The following is a 21,791-nucleotide window of genomic DNA, read 5'->3' on the forward strand; positions in this document are numbered from 1 at the left end:
TGATGGTGAGCTCAGGGCTGTGTGGACATACCAGTGGGGCCATGATGCTGGTGGTGCATCAGTTCAGCCCTGAGCCCACCACTGCCTGCTTCACCACATCCAGGTAAGCTGCAGCTACTCCCTATCCCACCAAACCAGCGTTTGTAGGGTTCCTCAAATGATGTTCTGTCCCAGGGTTTGTCAAGTGAAGAACCTGGACTGCCAAGGAGCAATGGGAGCATGTTGGAAGCATATGAGGGATAGGGTTGAAAGAAAGAAAGAAAGAAAGAAAGAAAGAAAGAAAGAAAGAAAGAAAGAAAGAAAGAAAGAAAGAAAGAAAGAAAGAAAGAAAGAAAGAAAGAAAGAAAGAAAGAAAGAAAGAAAGAAAGAAAGAAAGAAAGAACCTCAGTCAGTGGTATAAATTATTTATATGGCAAAGTAAAAAGGGACTGACTCTTTAAAGAGCCAGAAGTTCCTGTGGCAGCCCATGCTTTAAGTGCAGCCAGGCAAATACTTCCAATGTTTTATCACATACATATCCCTTTCATTTGTCTGGAAACACTAGAATTTAACCACAAAATCTATGTCAAGCAAATAAACTGAGAATTTATAAAGTTGGCAAGCAGATTGTTTAGTTTTTCTTTAGCGGAGGGAAACAAAATCATACATTTGATAACGAAAGAGTGTCCAGAAGGACTCTCATGGGTTAACTAATGAACCTGATGTAACTTTAAAAGTTATGATTCTGTCTGTTTCACAGCACTACTTAAAAGCCTAATTCTCTGCTACAAAATTGCAACTCTTGATTTTAAATGCATGGATGAAGATGTGCTACAAGCTGACTGTTTAACAAGATATATACTGTTAAGTGTCTCAAAATAGAATCCTAAGTGTAAAATATATCTTGGAATAAAATAAATAAATACAGCCCTGTTTTACAATACGTACAAAACTTCAGTGCCTCTTCTGGAATGTAGGAGGGAAAGGAGACAGTACTTGAATTTAAAGAAAATATTTTCCCTGTGATCTGTGCAGTATATAAAAGGCAATTCAGGGCGATTCTGAATAAGCCTATACATAGATCCCATCTCTGGTTTCTGTTAACATCACAGACATCTTGAGTTTTGCTCTTGTGGTTACCATGAAATCACCAAAGAACTCTTCAATATATTTCTTTACTAACGTGTATGTGTGTGTGTGTGTGTGTGTGTGTGTGTGTGTGTGTGTGTGTGTGTCGGTGTGAGACAGAGGGGAGGGAGAGTACTGCAAGATTAAATTGGTTTAAAAAGCACATTAATCAACAGCAATTTAACTTAAATCTATGAAGGGACGTATATGTTTTGGAAGCTATTTTGACCCCAGTGTGTTACTGTAATAGGAAAAAATGGAAAATATTAGATGGCTTTTTCTTCTGACAAGCTGATCATTTTTTTATCACCTACTTCCTTCAATATCTCAAAGGGGCACCTATATTTTGGTAACTTGCTCATTGATTTGAATGTATTTGATCAGCGCAATCTTATACATGTCAACTCAGAAGCAACTCCCATTGAGCTGAATGGCTCCAGGAAAGTGGGCATAAGGATTGTAGCCTTAATCAGTTATAGGGCCGATAAGTCAACTTAAATTTATTTCATTGGCTTTCATTACTAGTGGACTATATAAATAGGCAAAGAGCAATTAAACATACACTAGCAACCTTTTATGAGTTAGGCCTCTGAATTTGGCCCACGAGGCCATTTTGGGCAAACCACGCCCACCTGTCAGTCATATGATATCTGTTATCTCCAGTGCTTGGAATGAAATAGTTCACTTGAACGAAGTCCACTTCCAAGGTCTTCCAACAGGAGCTTGCAGCAAGAAGTACAAGCAAATGAGGTCTTCTGCCTTTAACAGCTGTGGAGCAGGCAGAAATTAAACAGGGTAAGCCTTTTCTAGTATGGAGATAGAATTATGGAGAGAGCTTCACCTGTTGACATGCTGTATAGTATGAATAAGAAAATAGATTTCTTATTCATTGTGTGTGGCCCCTGGTTTAATTTTAGACCACAGTAACATGCTGAATGTGGGGGGGAAATGAACTTGAACTGAACTACAGTAGTTTGTTTTGTAAAAAGACAAACTTGTACTGGAACTAGTTCTTTTTAAAAATGAACTTTCTAAGCAGTGGTTATCTCTGTTCTAAACACTAAGAGATCTCTCATCTCCAGTCTTAGTGCTAAGCACCAGAATACAAAGATCAGAGATAAGGTTCTATCTTAGCACTGTGGTGCTTAGCAGACAGTGTTTTTCTTATCTCTGATCTTAGCACTGTGGAAACAAAGGAAATAAGCCTCTGTCCCTTCTTTAAAAGGCAGCAGGCACAAAAGGCCTCTCTCTGCTCTTTAAGAGGCAGCAGACAGAGGTTTATCTCCTATCTTAGTTATATTTTACCATCAAAGAACAAGTGAAGGCTTATCTCCAATCTTACCACTTTTGATTTAACATAATCGTCTAGCTACAGCCCTTTAAAAAGGCATTGGTACAATGATCACATTTTATTGTTACCACTGCAGTCTGTCAACCAGATCTGCCTCTGGCCTGTGCTATGGTTTCAGTTTCTTCTGTTTTAAATAGTTAGTATTCTCTGCAGTTTCTTTTAAGTGTCTTAAACATGGATAGCAAGCTCTTTAAACCAGAGTATATGTTTGACTTGGCTTTAGGCAGAATGCATTGTAAAGCAGACACCTAATATCTGATGGGATATTGATTGCCAACTGCTACTGTTAATATTGCTTTTACTACTTCCCCCATGTCAATGATGACAGTGTTGGTGGTGACAATTATGATAACTACAGTGATCATGACAATGATAAATGTCATATTTATCTAACCTAATTCCCCTTCTCTCACAGTACCAGGATTTAGCAATGTGACATAACTGGAGGGCATTGATAAGCCAATAAAGGTAACTATAACCAAATGAGAGTCATCCTTCAAAAAGCATATTGCATATGCAGAATTTTATTTTAAGGAATTCTCTGCAATGGGTTCATTGACTGGACTTAGGTTGGTCACATATTGCTATATCTCAGTGTTTCTGATCTGTAAAAAGGGACCAATGTTGTCTAAGTTCTATACATACAATGTATTTGTTTATTTGTTCAGCTTTTTAACTACCCTTCATCAAATAACCCAGGGTGGTTATTTTGCATGTGTGTTTATTGTATGCCTTTCACTTGGCTGACTATTTTACCATCTAAGCCATTGGCTTTTATGCAATTATAGTTCCTCATTTCTGCTTGCTGTATAATAGAATCTTGATTCTGTTGGCTTCACCACTGTGTCCTTCCGCCGACAAGCAAAGACCTTCCTATTCCAACAAGCCTTTGGAATTGAAGGCTAAGGATAGGGCGTGAAGGGTGCTGCATTGCTAATGTCTATTATATCATTTTTAAACTAGTCTGAATTCTTTTAGCTGTATGTGTGTATGGTTTTAATATTGGAAATGGTTTAATCTTATTTTAATGTAGACTTTGTATGTTTTTAATTATATGTGTTTTTTATCTGGAAGCCGCCATGAGTTCCAGTTTTGGAAAAATGGCGGGGTATAAATAAAGATAATAATAATAATAGAAAGCTGTGCCACTGAGCTTCTAGACTCTGGTCCTAGTCCAACCCACTCATGCACAGGAGTCTCTAAAGTTGGAGATTAGCTGTATCCAAGATCCTCCAAGATCCTCCAAGATCCAAACAGCCCTGAAATGCCCATGGGCAGCCCAGTCATAATCAGACAGGGGCCCCCAACTCTCAGTCACCAGACATCACTGTGACATCTGGTAATGCTGCGCTTTGAAGCCCCAGTTGTTGGGATTTCAAAGTGCAGCGCAAGACTGTTTGAAAGCCCTTTTGCAAGCAGCCCCTTGCAGCTCTTTCAACTTCTAAAAACTGTCATATAGTACATTAGATGTAGGTGGGCATGGCTTGCCCAAAATGGATTCATGGACAAAATGGGGAGACCCCGTGGGTCAAATTTGGCCCACGGACTCAAGGTTCTCCAACCTTGGACTACAAGATATACCAATAGTCTGACTGTATAAAGCAGCTTCCTATATCGAGTGTATGGACAAGCTTTTGCTTGATAAGTCTCCCAGGGCACATATCTAACAAAAATTGCAATGGGGATAAATGATCCAAAGACAACTGAAAACATTATACTGAAAATACTTAGAAATTAAATGACAGTAATGATAATCACAGTAACATTGCTTCTTGCTCAGTCAAGTGTTATGCTAGATAAATATGGGGTGGTATGTGCAAAATATGATTCACTGTATGACCCTGCCCAGACTAAAGGACTGTGCTCAACACAAATCAGAATTGTTGGCTCCAAGAAGGACTGGGAGCCTCCTTGGTTATTTGTCAGCTTTGTGCAGAACAAAAACATATTTTAGCCCCCTGCCATGTGGTGTGTAATATACACCATATGGAGTACATAATTGGAGCATGTAACTCTGATTATTGCTTATGGAAGTTCCCCATGTGTGCTCTGGTCATAAAGGACCCCTATGTGAAATTAATATGCAAGATTTAACAAAGGGCATACACATATTTATATATTTTCTCACACCCTTGGCTTACAAAACAGAATCATGAGCTCCCAAGTTTCCCTACTGTTGGGAAGGCTGCCACTAGCGAAATACATGAACATAGGAAGCTGTATGAGACCAGCCTTCTGACCATCTACCTCAATATTGTTGACACTGACTGGCAGTGAGTTTCCAGGCAGGTGTCTTTCCTAACTGTATCTGCAGTCACCAGGGATGGAACCTGGGACATTCTGCATTCAAAGCAGTTGCTCTGCACCACCAAACTATGACCCGCCCCATTTCTTCAAGTGTGCATACATTATCTGAGTTTCTTCTGTAGTCCCTGATAACACGGGGGGGGATGCTATCTTATTGCTACACTCTTTTAGCTTTCTTTTGCAGAATTTGCATGACCACTTTGAAAGTGCAAAGCAGCAGCTCAACTCTGGCCTTCCTCAGGTCCCTTGTTAGCAAGCCCTGCTCTCACATATGCCTTGGGAGCTGGGATTTGGCCCAGGTTCTTCCAGTTGCTGGCACCTATCTTTCACCAAGCATTTACAGCACAATTTTGTTTTGTTTGTATTTCTTTATCGTATGTGCATCCCACTTCTCCTCCCGACAGCTGAAGGCAATGTACATGGTTCTTTCTTCCACCTCACTACAAACTACAGGTGGAGAAGAAATTTGATTCGGTTCACATTTAAAGCCAAATCCTATCCATTTGCACTTTCTGAAATATGAAAACCGAAACACAGCTCTCCTTCGAAAATCACACTTATCTGAATTTTGCAATGCAGTTCTCCAACCAATGCTTAGAAAAATGCATATGTTAGGGGAAAGTGTGCATGAAAATGAATATATTAGCGGAAATAGCATACAAAAATTCATTATAATTCAAAGAAATTACTTGCAAAAACATATACATTAGTCAAAACATCATACAAAAATATGTTTCTTAGGAGAAATTTGCACTAAAATGGTGATGGATTTTCATGAACGTTTTTTTTTTTAATTGCAAATTCCTGAAGAAATGTGGAGAACTTAATTTTAGGTTGGAAAAAATGAGAAAGTGAGAGGACCAAAACTGACAGATCCCTCCATCCCTACTACCAACCTTTTATCCTCACAGTATTGTGGTACTGGACAATAGCACAATATATAGGTTACAGTGAGAAACCGTGACTGGCCTGAGGTCACCCAGTGATAAGTGAGGATTGAGCGACTCAACACCCTATCCCCAATGGCAGTCTGCCATCCTTTGGCCAACTCAAAATAGTATCAGCAGCTGCTTCTAAGAACATAATGCCGTATGGGAGCATATGACAACCCCAGGTTGAAAGCAGTGTGTCACAAAACCTGTTCAATCATTAGTCCCAGGGGGAAGAGACAACACCAGGTATAACAGGGCTGCAGTCCCCAAGGTTGCCCAGCTGACTTAGCCCCTCTCAGGTTGAGGATGAACTTTGGCAGCAGGGAGCTTTAAGGATTCCTGCATGCTTGAGGACCCTGGAAGATCAGGGTTCTCCATCGCATTGGGAAACCTCCATGGATACAAAAGGCTCCCTGCTGCCAAAGCTCATCCGCATCCTGAGAGGTGCTGGGAGGGTTGTGTGACTTCAGGGATGAGACTAAATGAGTAGCCAGTTGTACCTTCTCTAGTAACGCCTGTAAATGGACAGCTTGAATCAGGACTGAGCAGGTTCACATGAATTCTATAAAGTAATTTGCAAGGGGACAAGATAATTTATAATTTACAATTATAATCTGCCATGGAAATATAGTTGAAGGGCACTAACTAAAAACTGGTAAAGAAAATGATTGGATGAATGAGTGAATAAATAAATGTATCATTCACAAAGAAATCATTTCAAATGTTCTTTTTGGAGGACACCATGGATAGATATTGTTGGAATTGTGGGAATGCACCTCAAATTGGGTTTGCATGTCAGGAGTCCTCCAGGTTGTACCTGTCCTTTGCTCATCTGCTGAACTTCCTTCCTGCAAACTGATATCTCCTAGGGATGTTGACCACACCTTCCAACTCTCCTTCCAGCTTCTTGGGGAGATGATGTCTCTCTCACCTGCAGTATAAGGTCAAAGACCATGCCAGGTCTTTGTGCCTCCAGTGCAGCTAGCTAGTTAGAACTAGAACCCCTTTCCTATCTATTATGTATTTCCTTCAATAATAAGCTTTTCTTGTTTTACCAAATCTGAAGCCTCAGTGATTGTAGCAGAGTAAATGTCTGCTCCTTTCCTGGTACAATCACACACATACACTTAGTCTGCACTGCTGCTGATGATCTAAAACCTGACTCTGCTAACAGATATTAAATCATTTTTAAATGTATATAATTGGCAGTGTATTCATAGCCTTGAAATCCCACATTACAATTTGGACCCTAAATTACATTTTAGGATTCCTTCACACAGTGACATTTCTTGAGAGAGGGAACTAGGGAGGTGAGGGGGAGGCAGGCAGACCAATCAGAAATGTACATACTTGGTTTCTCACATAAGAACCAAATGTAGCCAGTGCCCCAGACATATCTTATCTCTCTGTATCTCAGCCCACTTGGCTTCCATTTGGCTGTCTCTGTGACACTGGGAGGAAAGTTTTCCTGAATCTTCCATTAAAATTATGAAATATTGCCCCATAAGGAAAAAAATACTAAAGCCTATATTAGGGCAATATCTTTGTTAAGTGAACCAAAATGTCACAAAATAGCGAGCAAGCTTTCAAGTCCTCTAGAACTCTCATCAAGCTAGATGGTAAACAAAGGGGTGGAGAAGAAGTTGACTGACAGTGAAGCCGTGATGTTTAAATCTGCTCACAATCTTAAAATGGAATGTGGGAGGAGGTAGCAGACAATCAAATGAGGCTCTTTTAGGTGATATGCAGGTTGCAGGTTGTACCTATGGTTACTGGGAAGAAGGAACATACCAAGGCTGATGCCTCACATTTAAAAGTATAAAATTCAGCTGTTCCCAAGTAAACAAACCACTAGATGGATATAACCTCTAGATTAGTGAAAGAAGACAAAAATATGAAAATGGTGAGAAGATTCTCTGGTTTCCCCCCCCCCTCAAAAAAGTTCCTTTTAATGCAATGTGCTTTGCTATCTTTAATGTTTCGAGCCACAATGCTAGAAACAGTTCAGGTAATCATAATGGTCAAGAGGACAACAGCTTGCAAGGATGAATAGGAAGCAGAGAAGCGAGGAAACTGCCACTTCACATGCACAAAGGGATGGGGAACTGAATTAAGCTGGTGAGCCAAATCCTGACTTCCCCCACCCTTGGCGATCCATCACTATGGTGTGGGGCAACCCATTTTTCCTTTGCAGAGCAGCAAACTGTGCTACAAAGGAGAGTTCAAGCCCAGCCGAGCACAACTTGGTTACCACCAATCGGCTGATCAGCACTGACTTGAAGCTCTGCTTTCTACAGGGACTGGCTGCACTACTGAGTCCACAGAGTCGTCTGCATGGAGAACTCAGTAGTGAGGTCAACCCCAGCAGGATGCAATCGTCTGGTTGGGAGTGATAGCAAGCCTCCCCTGTCAATGCACAACCAGGAGGGCACCTTAAGGCTCCCAATTGTCCATTGGCAGACAAATCTCTGCCTGCACCTCACCTGACCTCACATATGAGATTCCCCATGCCTGGGTTAATATAACAAAGAGTTCTGGAGAACCCAGAAGCTTGCCACGCTTTTGTGATGTTTTGACTGGGCCCAATGCAGGTATCGCCCAAGTGTTCATTTGGGTGTTGGAGGCTGATGCTGGGACCCAAAGAGGTGAGAGAAATTACATTCAAGTAAATACCTGTACACTTTGTGAAGATTGTTATATGGTTAGCTGTGGGTAAGCAGCTAACTTAAGAAGCTGACGGGTCTTCTCCCATCACTTGCCACCTGAACCTTTCAAGAAGAGATATCAGGAATCAAGCCTGGGATGTCTGCTCTGCTTGGAAAGCATGCACTTTGCCACTAAGTTAGGGCTCCAATGTGAAAGGTAGGCCTAAGGCTATTGTTTGACAGCAGGGGCGTTGCAGGTTCAGATGCTGAAAGCCAATGTGAAACAAGCATAAGGTATCGCTCTATTCAACAGGAAAGGACAGAAAGCCAAGATTCCGGTAGACTATATAGAAGGCTTGGCCAATCCATTTATAATGATCACAAGGTTTGATGTCACATGCCCACCTGAAGGGAACTTTAGTCCTGATAGTCCAAGGGTGGAGAACCACAGGCCAGGGGGTGGGGAGGGGGCAAATGTGGCCCTCTAGGCTTTTCTATTTGGCTCTCAGGACTCTCCCTATAACACACTCCTCCCTTGCCCTGCCTCACAACCTCCTTGAATGTTTTTGATTGGCTGGGATGTGCCCTTGAATGCTAACAATGCCTCTTGCTTGCCTGTGTGAAGGACAGAGAGGGCTGTGCTAAGTGTATGTAGAGTATGTGTTGCACAAAGGTGAACTTTGCATTAATTGCACCACCTACTTTTGCCTCTGGACCCACCTTCCACTTGCATGTGGCTCTCAGAAGGTAGCCCAGGAGGGAATGCAGCCCGAGGCTGAAAAACATTCCCTACCCCTGAGATATAGTCCATGGTAGCTCACCAGGCCTAGTCCTGACCCCATTCCATGAAGGTCCAGGTCCAAGCCCCTTATTCTCCCAACAAGTAGAATAGTAGTATAATGGATTCTTCTCTTCTGCAACAACAAAAGTAGGGTTCTAAGTCTTCTTCGGCCAGCCTAACCTACCTCACGAGGTTGTTGGGAAGATACAATCAGAAGGAGGACTGTGTATGCCGTCTTGAGCACCTTTTAGGGTAGGGATTTGCAGCAGTAGTGCACAGGCCTTGTGTGGAGAAAGTCCTGGGTTCATTCCCTGGAGTCTCCAGCTAAGGAGTCAAGTGTCCGTTAACTCAGACAGATGGGCGGCTAATAAATAAAATTTTATTTTTTTATTATATTATTATTATTATGAGACCCTGGAAAGCTGTTGTCAGTCAAGAGTAGGCAAGATGGGCTAATAGTCTGTCCTGGCATAAGGCATCTTGCTTTGCTCATTTGCTAGGAAGTCTCAGGCCTTTTTGGCTGAGTTTGTAACTTTCACTCCCCTTTCGGCTTTTGTTTCTCTGTTTGTTTTCTTTAATGGGTCTTTTATTGCTTTCACCCTGTAGTGTTGCTTTGTTATTTTGATTTACTAGGTGTCCTGAAGATCCCATTTGGGAGGGAAAGCTTCAGGATCATCTAAATGCTTTGATAAATAGCTACATGCAGAAGTACAATAAGGAAGCGCAAGCCATTGATTTTACAAGTTCAGATTATCCAAGGGAGATGCTGAGGGTTGTGCCAACTGAGAGCTGTGCTTAGATGGATATGAAGCTCCCCCTGCCACAATCCACTTGCTAAACTCAGGACTGCAAAATTCAGCTGCTTCTGATTAGCAGCAGCAGCAGAGCTCCCCTAGATGCCATAGCACCTTTCATATTTCCTAAATTCAAGCTGAGACACCGTCCATCAGCCGTTCCTGAGAGGAGCTCTGAATTTCAGTCTCTTCATAGCCAAAAGAGTTCCTGGGTGACCACTGACCAGCCATGCTCTTTGCCTGACTTTGCCCTTGGTTACTTAGAGGAAGGATGTGACACAAAGGTAAGCAGACAAAACAGTAAAATGTATGCCTAAACATACCCATTTAAGAGCTTTCCCACTCCCATGCCCTGTAATTAAATGTTTGTAGTGTATTTTGATCTGGGCAGAAATCTTGCAATTATATTGCCATTATATTAATTGTATGTTGCTCTGTTTTAAATGCCATTTTTGTTTGTGTGCTCTTTTACACTGGTTCTGAGTTTTTATGTTACTTGTGCTGAGATTGTTTTTGTGCATTTTGCTGAGTTGTGTAAACTGCCCAGACGAAATGTAATCATTAAATAAATAATATAATAAATACAATACATCCCCCAAAATCACATGTATTTAAATGCTTGACAGCAGTCAGAGTATTAACTTTGAATCTGCTGGTCCCATTCAATGTCTAACATAAGTATATGTTGACCAGATAGATAGATAAATAGATAGACAGACAGACAGATATATAGATCTGTGTGTGTATATGTATGTATGTATGTATTTTTACCATATGTTTACATATGGAGAGAGAGAGCATCTTTTTGGGAACTATAAACTGTTATATTTTTTGTACAGCTCCTAAAAATGCTAAGCCCTTTATAACAAATTATATTTAGGTCAGAAGTTGATGAAGAAATGAATGAACTTGGTCCGTGGCAAAGCCAAAGCAGCTACTTCCCAGTGACTCCCTAGACTCTAGGGCTGCTTTCAGACATGGGGCTTATTATGTTAGCTTAACAGATTATAATGGTAGTGCTTTTGTCCCAATTTCTAAAATTTCTTTCACACTGAGGTACTTGTTGCATTAAGGAACAGTAGCTTTTTCAGCCGATATACTGGCATTTTGCAGAACTGTCTTTCACACAGCTGCAATTAACATCTTGTTGTCGTCCCTCACCCATTATACACATGTGCAGTGTAGTTCCCCACTGTTTAGGAGGTCTAAGATCTTGTTCCGTTGCCATGCAACCCCTCTCCCTTTAGTATCTGACTTTTTTGGGGGGGGTTGTATAGACCCAGGGGTGTGTGTGGGAAATGCTGCTGCTACCTGCACCTATGCCAGAACACCAGTACAATTTTTGTCAGGCAAAACAAAAAACAAAAAACCCCAGGTGCCTAAAGGGCGGGAATGCACTGCATGCTGGGATGCCTGTCACGTGAGCAGCTGCAGCTAGCGAAAAACTCCCATGATTTTCCAGGTTCCCAAGCTTGGAAATGGATTGTTTCCGGTATTATTTATCATGAAAATTAGAGCTAAACTTGCACTATATTCCACTAGAATTCCAGAACTAGCTTGTATGTCATGTGAAAGATCAAATATAATGCACAAATTACCAGGTAAGAAATTGTCAGAATAACGGAATAAAAAACAGTGTGAAAGCAGCCTAGGACAGAATAGGGGAACCTCAGCCAGCACGGGCAATGGTCAGGGATGATGGGAGTTGTACTCCCACATCATCTGGAGGACCACAGATTCCTCATCCCTGCTCTAGGACCTACAGCCAATTGAGTAGCCCCAGACAGTAGCTACCAGTTAGTCAGATCACTCAAAAAACCACTTTGCTTGTACAGGTGTTGCATGCAGCCAGACATGATAAACTCATCTTAAATACATGGTAAGCAATTCCATTCATTGCCAGGTTGATGACAAGTGCCACTCAGTTAACTGTGGGCAATTGTGTTGCCATTTTTTCATTGGAATCCCACATCTAGCTACTTTTACTTGGAAGTGCATTTCATGTATTTCAGACTTCCAAAGAAATAAAGACACTACATTAGTTTTACGATATTAGCAAAGAAAAACTCTGTTTAAGGATGAGGTAGCTAACTGCTGGTTCATGAGAGGACCCTAAATTACTTCAAAGATTCTGCCAAGAATCATTGATAGGCCAGACAAAAAAGTAAGTGCCTGACATTTTACTAGCAATCCAACTTGGTGACTTTGGAAAGAGTTGAAAGAATTTTTCCCAAATTGTCTTTTTATAAACATACATTCCCACAATATTCCAAAAGCTAATTGTTTATCTTTGTAAACACTTCAGCTGCTCTAATTACAATGCTTTCTGACATTTATGAAAGGCAAAAAAAAAATCCAAAATGTGTTTTAGGGGAAATAAAATTATACAATTAATGGTTGGGCGCAGAAATAAATAAAAAGAAAAACAGATGGTTGGCAGCAATTACTGTTTTTATAGAATTCTTAGACAAGCAGGATATAGACTGCCAAAAAAAGCCCTCAAAATATTGTCTTATCCTACCCCGCAAAGTTACATTTCATCTAATAGTTAACAAATGCACTAAATCTAGAGAGCAAAACTGCACAACAATTTGATCATAACTGTAGCACATTTACCATCTGGTTGGCTTTCTAGAATTTGTAGCCGTACTCATCTAGAAATTCTATTTAAAATGCCTCATATAAATTATAATTAAATCAAACCTACAAATTAAGAAGCAACCATCCCGATCACTGAAACATCTTACAGCTGGAAAATCTCCACTGCGCACATGAAGCTCAGCTCTCCCACATGTGGGGGCTTTCCCATTCATTCTAATGCAGGTAGGGCTGTTCTTGGCTTCAGATAAGGAAGGAAGATGAGAGGTCTGCTTGAACTAAAAGTCTGACTTGATCTTACTCTCTCTCCACTAGGTGCGATAGACTTCCCATGCAAGAACCCCATGGAGCGCCCAAGTGTGCCCAATGTGGCTTTAGTCTGAGTGCAAATAATGGTGAAAATGTGAGTTTGTTTCAAAAGTGTCAACACAGAGAGCCTGTAGTAAACCTTTGGTTCTTTTACTATATGAAATACCTGTGGGTAGCTATCAGTCCTTGGTAGAACAGATATGTCATAGGTGGCAGCAAAATGACTTTTTGCTTGTTGGATTTGCCCATACCGTTCTCTTTTTCTCCACTTGGCTCTTCGGTTTTGGAACCAGACCTACATCAGAGAAGACAATCACGGTTAGAATATCCAGAAGCTCATTTTTTTTCTCTGGGTCCTTTCCCAATCCCCAGGATTAACCAATGGTACTCTCTTGAAATGACTAGCTATGTGCCAAAATGGGGATAGCTAGGTAGGGGTACATATCAGAAGTGGGGAAACTTTTTCAGCCCAAAGGCCATATTCTCTTCATGGCAACCTTCCAAGAGTCACATGGCAGTGGTGGGCAGGGCCAGAGACAAGGGTGGATCAAGGGATGCAAATGTTGCCTTTGTACAGTAGGCTAGTTTCTTCACACTCGCATACCCCTCTCTGTCTTCAGTCCAGGTAAGCAAGAGGCCTTATCAGCTTTCAAGGACACAAGCCAGTCATGCAGAAACATTTGGGGTCCAAAGGAGGGCCAGTGAGAGGTATGGTCTGTGGAGAGTGGGTGTGGTTTGTGGAGAGTTTTGAGAGCCAGACAGAGGCCTGGAGGGCCACATTTGCCCCATAGGCCTAAGGTTCTCCATTCCCCATATATACCAAAAGGCTTAATATGGAATTCTAATTATCCAGCAAAGTCCAAATCTGAACACTTCTTAGAAGTGTTTTCAGATCTTTCACCTGGATGGGGCTGAAAAAGAAAACCTAGCAAAAGGTTAAGCTCCAAGCATCATTTAGATGTTATTTTAAAAATGAGCATTACTGGCATTTTACTACAGACACGTTTTAATCCATTCTTCCCATCCCTGAGGCTTTGGCACAGGGTGGGATATAAATTCAACACACACACAAAATGAAATATTGTAAAGGATCCTGGCTTCATGGCAGGCTCACCCATTGGCCAACTGTAACTATTATTGCAGCACTGGTTTTGCATCTTGAGCAAAGGGAACCCTGTAGCCTTTCAGTTAGTGCTGGACTCTCAATTCCTATCAGCTCCAGTCAGCATAGTCAGTGGTTAGGGATGATGGGAGATGGAGTCCAGAAACGTCTGGAGGGCCACAGAAACCCCACCCCTGGGTTAGAGCTAGCCGTCTCAGGAAAAGGAGACCACAGCAAAAGGTAAAGGATCACAAGGGGTGGGTAGCACAAAGTCAGGGCCCCTTTCCGCGCACCTGAGGACTTAGGTAATAATTCTTTGGTAATTATTCCCATGAAAAGAACCTTGCCAAGCAGACAAATTGAATCTCCCCGTTTCTGCTTATGTTCATCTCCTTTCAAATCCAAACTCCCAGTTTCTTTACCCTTAGTCCTAAATATGTGATGGTAGATTCAGCAGAAGTCAATGCAGCCAAAGTCTGCACATTGATCAGGGAAACAGTCAAGCTGATTGAACGCATATCTGTTGCACATCTCATCTTAACCAAGAAAACAGTATCTGTCAAATTGGTTTGAATGACCAGGATTTGGTAAAATGATTTGGAGAACACTTATGCTTTAAAAAATAAAGTTAAATTAAAGGCTATGCAATTTAGTGCTCTGAATTAATAGTAATTTTTCATCAAAAATACAGATCTTGCAGCCAGACCAGAGACTTTTCCTCAATCCATTTTTATCACAAATTCGCAAACCCACGAAGTGTACCTAGCCATTAGTGTACCTAAAACTATTTTAAAAGTGTAATAGTTGTATTCCAATAAGGACACCTAAATTAGAAGAATGCTATGCCTATGTAGATCCTAGATCTAGCTAGGGGCAATTAAATGCCAGGAATGAAAGAAATGGAATGGTTAGATAGCTTTATATATTGTTACCCTCAATTCCCCCCCCCCAAAAAAAACCCCTCAACCCAATTCTCTGAGTGGTGTGAAGTTCCACTGGTGCAGAAGGTAACCAGGTTTGTTCATCCATCCATGTATTTATTTATTAAATTTATATTAATAAATTACCAAAGGGAACCCAGGATGGCACATTTCTTTTGGAAGGAGGTGACAGGGGACTCATGGCCTTTTCTCGATGTATAGACCTACTCACAGACATCTGATATGAAACCCCATAGCAGTAAGTACATGGGTGTTTAACATGGGCATACATACATGCATATTTTACTTCCTCACTTCCTGCTGTGTAAAACAATTAGTGACAGACCAATCCTACTCCAGCAACTGTGATGTATAGAACTGCCATCGCTCCTGCTGAAATCAATGTTTTCCCTCCAAAGCTAAACCACTTATTTTGATGCTAGTTCCACTGAAGACAGTTGTATATTGACTGATTGATTACATTTTTGATAAATCAATCTACCACTTTTCATCAATCAATTTATAAATCTCAAAACGGTTTACAATATACACAAAACCATTTTAAAAAGTCAAAAATAAACAGCTAAAACATCCCAACAGTCATAAGCATTTGCAGGGAAGTATGTTTTATCATCTGAATGCTCATTATGTAGGCCGAAAGGGGAGAAGGATCATAGCAGGGAAGCCTGGCAGAACATTCAGGCAGCTGAGTCCTACACAAGACAGTCATCAGCTCCAGCTGTTACTCAGTCAGCCACAATCTCAGGGCGGTCACCTGAATGCCTCCCTGTGATTTCCTAGGAGCTTGGATTCAAATGCTACAAGACACATGCAGAGCTCTGAGCTCACTGGCTCCGTTTAGATTTCATATGCTGAGTCAGCATGTTTTGAGTCCCAGGCCTACCGTGTGCTCATGATGGATCAGAATAACCTATCACCACACTAAAAGAAAGCACCCATGGTGGCTTCAGAAATAACTTCAGGTTAGCCTGAATGCCTCCCTACATAAGGTTACTGGGAGAGGGGGGTCATCTACTATAAAAATGTATAGGAACATCATACTTTATGGCAGGGATGTGAAACCTGTGGCCCTACAGACACTGTAAACTGGTCCATTAGGGCAAATGAAGAGTGCCCCACCAACCTCATTGGGGACTAAAGGAGGACATAATCTGCCTGCCCTCTTGCTTACAATCAGTCCAAGGGGAGGCATTTCCTATCGGATTTTTCCTCCTCAGTCTCAGTGTTACCCTCACAGAACTCAGCAGAGAGGGGGCACGGGCTTTGCCTGTTCTTGGCTCTGGATTAACTTGCCATGGGTTGCCCTGTCTTCTGCCCCACCAGCCCTAATGGACATGAGACACCACTGCCTCCAGATTTATTTATTTATTTATTACATTTATATACCACCCCATAGCCGAAGCTCTCTGGGCAGTTTACAGCAATTAAAAACAATAACAACAAATATACAAATTCAAAACAAAGAACAATTTAAAAACACAATTAAAAAAAAATAAAAACAATTTAAAAGCACATGCTAAAATGCCTGGGAGAAGAGGAAAGTCTTGACCTGGCATAGAGAACTTAACAGTGTTGGCGCCAGGCGCACCTCGTCAGAAATATTATTCCATAATTTGGGGGCCACCACTGAGAAGGCCCTCTCCCTTGTTGCCAGCCTCCCAGCTTCCCTTGGAGTAGGCACCCAGAGAAGGGCCTTTGATGCTGAGCGTAGTGTATGGGTGGGTTCATGTCGGGAGAGGCATTCCATCAGGTATTGTGGTCCTAAGCCATGTAAGGTTTTATAGACCAGCACCTTGAATCGAGCTCAGAATCCAGATAGTGTTGGATTCCAGCTCCCATCAGTCCCAGCTAGCATGGTCAATAGTCAAGGCTGATGGGAACTGTAATCCAGCAATACCTGGAGGGCAACAGGTTCTACAGCCCCACTTTATGGGGTAGGTATGTCATACATGCAACTGACCATGGGCCCCTGCTGCACCATGTACTTATAGGCCTGTGCCTCTATTTCACCCATTATGGAAGCAAATGTCATTGTGGATGTGGCAAACGCATCAGCCCCAAGATTGCATAAAAATGGCATCTTCTCCAATTTTTTAAACAGGCCTTGTGTGGGATTCTGATGCTAATCCACTGAAAGAAGGCAACAGCTATGCATCATCAGATATGCTTAACAGATGTCATCCCTCTCATATACAAATATTTTGGAGAATTTTGAAATAATTTTCATTATCTTCTTTTGAATGTTTACTCATGTGTACTTTGTCAGTTTGTCTTGCAATGGTTATACCCATCAGAGGTTATTTGCATTAAGTTCAATGGCACTTATTCAGCGGTATCACTAGCTGGGTGCGGGGAGTGCGGACTGCACCAGGGTGACACCATGAGAGGGGGGTGTCACCCAGAATAGGGTTGCCATATTGCCCGATTAGCTGGGTTTTACTCGGATTCTTTGCATGCCACCCAGTGTCTGTTTAGCCCCTTACCTGGCCCAGATTCTCAGCTTTCATTAAAAAAAAATTAAGTTTCTAGGTGGTCCGGTTCTCGAGATATACATAAAAACATCAGCCCCCCCGTTAAATCTTTTTTTAAACTACTGTATAGCACTTCGTAGCTTTAACCCCGCCCATTCAGGATTGCAGCCAATCAGTGAAGTGTTTGGTTGACCTGTGGCAGTGTCTAGTAAACCTCATTGCAAGCCAGAAAATGGTTTCCCCTCCTGTTTATCTGAAAATCTCATAAATTTGGTAAGTATATACATTTCAGTTTTTTCCCCTCTTGTGTGTAGGAGTCAGATCCTGGGCAGTGTTTGAAAACCTTCCCAATACTTGCTTTTGTGGGGGTAAAAGCATTGCTAATTCCATATGTCCAGAGTAAATCCCATTGAATTCAATAGGATTTACTTTTGAGTAGACATGGTTATGAATGTGCTGAAAATCAATGGGACTTTGGAGTGAATGTAAAAAAGAATTGTGTTTGTGTTCTCTTTCTGTCCCCCCTCCCTCCTGTCCTATTTTAAAGCAAGTAGGCAGGGCTTACTTAGGTATTACAGTTTTTATTCTGTAGGAAACTAATACTGATTTTTTAAAAACTAATACTGACTTTTCTGCAATGACCAACTGTTTTTATTATATTTTTATATTGATTGTGCATTTTTATTGTTTTTATTGTATTTGTAAGCTGTCCTGAGCTCTGTTTTTAACAGCAGAAGGGCAGGATATAAATCCTCTTAATCAATCAATCAACATTCCATAGTGTTGGAAACTAGAGTCTAGGCATTTAAGGCTGAAAATGTTAAGTTTTTTTTAAAAAAGATTTTTCACATCTTTCCCCAGTTTTGGTGCTAATTCCTAGGCACAAAAACAAAACTGGACAATCCAAATATTAATATGAAAATATTTGCATAATATGCAAATTAGTCAGCCCGGATTTGTGGAACTGGAATATGGCAACCCTAACCCAGAGCTGCCCCGCCCCTAGGTACCCTAGGTCTGGTATGGGAGGAGGTCCATGGGGGGTGACACCATGAGTTACCGCACCGGGTGACACCATGAGTTACCGCACTGGGTGACACCAACCCTAGTGACACCACTGCACTTATTTCCAAGTAAGTGTACATAGAATTGCACAGTTGATGACCATTTACATACTCTGAGCCAACTGAAATTAATGGGATTTTCTTCTCCTCTAACCTACTTCTCTGTACCATTTATTTATTTATTATTTATCAATTTTCAGTATTCTTACTATTTTGAACAATGCTCAGAATGGTAAACAAAACAGATGGAATGCTAATCATCATAATCATAAATAACATTTACAAACTATTAGTATACCCCTCAGTATAACACCATTTAAAATATAACCTAATCACTTAAACTCATCCTGAAAAAAGAGCCTGCTGGAATAAATATGCTTTCATTGTCCACCAAAAGACAATTTGATCCAGAGGGCCTCCTTTAAGAGACCCAGACATAATCTTGTCACCATAATGGAAAAGGCCCTGCCCCTCATATGCCCAAAGGTAGGGGGAGGGACTCAAGGCAGGGGGCCTCAGTGATGACTTCAGCATTCAGGCAGGTTCATACAGGATGAGGCGGTTCTTAAGCTATTTAGGGCTTTAATAGATCCAAAAAAATGAATTGGGCATAGAACCAAAGTGATAACCAATGAAGATTGCATAAAACAGGGCAGGGGTAGGCACCTGCAGCCCTACGGATGTTGTTGGACTCCACCTCCCATCAGCCCCAGCCAGCAGAGACAATGGTCAAGGATGATGGGAGATAGAGTTGAGCAACATCCGGCGGACTACAGGTTCCCCACCCCAGATGTAGGAGATGCCATGACTCCAAATAGTGAACTCAACTGGTAAGTGCCATCAGGATCAGGAGAACTGCCAGGTTCTTCAAAAACTGGGGCACAGGTCCATGACACCAAACTTACGTGTGCTTATTTATATGTAAAGATGCCCATGGGAAATTAAGGAGGCAGGTGACTGAGGTGTCATCTGTAGTGCACTTTGCGGTGTGCCTAGCCTTTTAAAAAAAACCTTGAGGGAATAAAACAACAGCCTAATGATGACTAAGCTTTTCAGTAAAGAAACCATTGAAAAAGAAAAACAGAGGAGTGGTATACTTGCTTGAAGGGAATTATAAGTTTCCAAACTATCTTCAAAGGCAGCCCTATGCAGAATACATTACAGTAGTCTGCAGTATAGTAACCATATGGAACTCTTGCATTTGCGGTCTGCCCTTTTTCATTTCAATAGAAAGGCAGCTCCACACATATCAAAAAAATGCATACACTGAACTTGCCTCTCCATTGAAGTGAATGGAACAGCACTTGTGATCAGGGAAGATCCATATACACTTTGGAGCTCCTGTTGGAGCAAGTCATTACATTGTGACAAATGTATTTAGGATTTGTAACCTTAAATCATAGCAGTAGCCACACATTTAAGTAAGGCATTTTCATACGAGTTACACATATCACCACTGCAGTCACTGGCAAAGCCACCACCTCCTCTTGCTCACCCCTTTTTATACCTTCTGAATAAATAAATGGATCCTGGGTTTTTTCTTCAATAAAAATGTAAAAACTTGAAACAAATATCAAAAGATAGTGTAATGGTGCCAAATGGCAAGGGAGCTGTTCTAATCTGTGCCACAATATTTATGCACAGCGTTAAACCCAACACAAAAATAACACTGCTCTCCCTGGCTTGTGTTTAAAGACCAGCCATGGCCTAAAGCTCTTAAAGCTTTTCAGATCTAATATCAGAGCAGGAACTTTAAATGAAAATGTTTCTGAAACTGATTTGAGTGTTAATTATTTGCGGAGGTTATTTATTGCTTTTAGTCCTTAAGGATTCAAGATACACACACATTCACCAATATTGCCTAAAGCAGCAGGGATATATTTTTAATTTCCATAGACCTGTTGCAATTTTAAAATGGCAGTTTTGAAAAATGCCCCAAAACCATTAAAGCACAATACCAACTCATACCTATTGAGCATTTTATTTCTTTTCTTTTCTTTTCTTTTCTGGACCTGGGCTGCTGCTGCTGCAGTCCTGCCCTTAGCGACTCACAGAGAAATCCAGAGCTTGGAAAAGTTACTTTTTTGAACTACAACTCCCATCAGCCCCAGCCAGCACGGCCACTGGATTGGGCTGGTGGGAGTTGTAGTTCAAAAAAGTAACTTTTCCAAGCTCTGCAGAAATCCCACTGAAGTAGTGGGACTTGCCCAATGCATAACCAAATGCAGGATTGCACCCCTTGTTGGTAAATTTGTATTATCAATTGTGCCGAAGGCTACATGAAACCATTTCCCCCTCTTGCTATCTCTGCAGGAGGCACAGAGAACATGTTATGGGAATTTAGTAATGAGGCCCTTTCATTGAAAAAGTCCTTGACAATCTCCTTAAGCTGGGTGCCAATTACTCCACTGACATGCGGCAGGAAAGAGAACAACTTCAATAAATTAGGTTCAGGCTGACTCTCTCGGCATGGACGCAGGACGAAACTTAAATTGGATCTTGATGAAATACCCAGGAAGGGAGACGTGCGGAGCATATCCAGCCAGTCATTTGGCTAAACTAAATAAAACAATTTTGCTTGAATTTAAAGGAACTGACGGGGAAGAAACTCACATTTTTTAACGCTGACACTCCCCCAAAATGTTTCTGTTTACATCGATTTATTCAAAGCTGACTCTTGGCAAAGATAAAGTAACCATTTGCCTATACAAAATAAGGCAACAATCTGCTGCTTGTTATCCCTGCCTAGCCAGATGCTGGTCTCTAATGATGTCAGGCCTTTGAAAATTGCTTAATATTGTGGTGGAAGACTGTTGCCACTCAGAGAAAGAATGATCCCCATTTTCTTGCATGGGTCTTTTTCAGTAGGCTGATCAGAAATGCAAAAATCCAGGGCATTTAGTTCAATAAGCACGGAAATCTCTGTGTACACAAAGCATAAAATAAACATTCTCAGAGGGAAAAACTGAAACCGGCAATTTTGTTCCAAGGAGAGCATATAATATATACAGACTGTAAGTTCCCTCTCTCTTTATTGTGCTCCACACAAAACTAGACAGATCTGATTCCGCCACCTTTACCCATCCTGGGCAATAATGTGGTATGAGGAAGTCTAAACTCAATGCAATGGAGAAAATAAAACTGAAGTAGCTTTCAGCCTGCTTGAGCCCAGATTCTATTCTATTCTATTCAAAAAGCGCAAGATGATGTTAAATATGGGAAGAAATGTAATAGCCAAACCTTACGTTCATTTGTTATGTGCAGATCATCGAGGATCAAATTCTGTCAAAACTAAATTTTGTTAAGAGGTGCCATGGAATGTTCAATTCCTCATGTCTGAATACCTGTTGCCTTTATTTCTTAACAAAGTGTTTTTAAAGTGCAACATG

The 21,791-nt window shown here is 41.2% G+C and overlaps 1 protein-coding gene across 3 annotated transcripts in view; it reads right to left on the reverse strand.

Moving 5' to 3' along the window:
* ALX1 (ALX homeobox 1) overlaps window positions 1-21,791 on the reverse strand; it is a 54,591-nt gene that overhangs the window by 6,919 nt on the left and 25,881 nt on the right. For all 3 annotated transcript variants that reach the window (XM_061639638.1, XM_061639637.1, XM_061639635.1), the window contains exon 3: window positions 12,991-13,119. In XM_061639638.1, the coding sequence (XP_061495622.1) occupies window positions 12,991-13,119 (129 nt within the window). The remainder of the gene's footprint in view (window positions 1-12,990; window positions 13,120-21,791) is intronic.

Source organism: Rhineura floridana, chromosome 8, assembly GCF_030035675.1.
Source record: "Rhineura floridana isolate rRhiFlo1 chromosome 8, rRhiFlo1.hap2, whole genome shotgun sequence".
Classification (NCBI taxonomy): domain Eukaryota; kingdom Metazoa; phylum Chordata; class Lepidosauria; order Squamata; family Rhineuridae; genus Rhineura; species Rhineura floridana.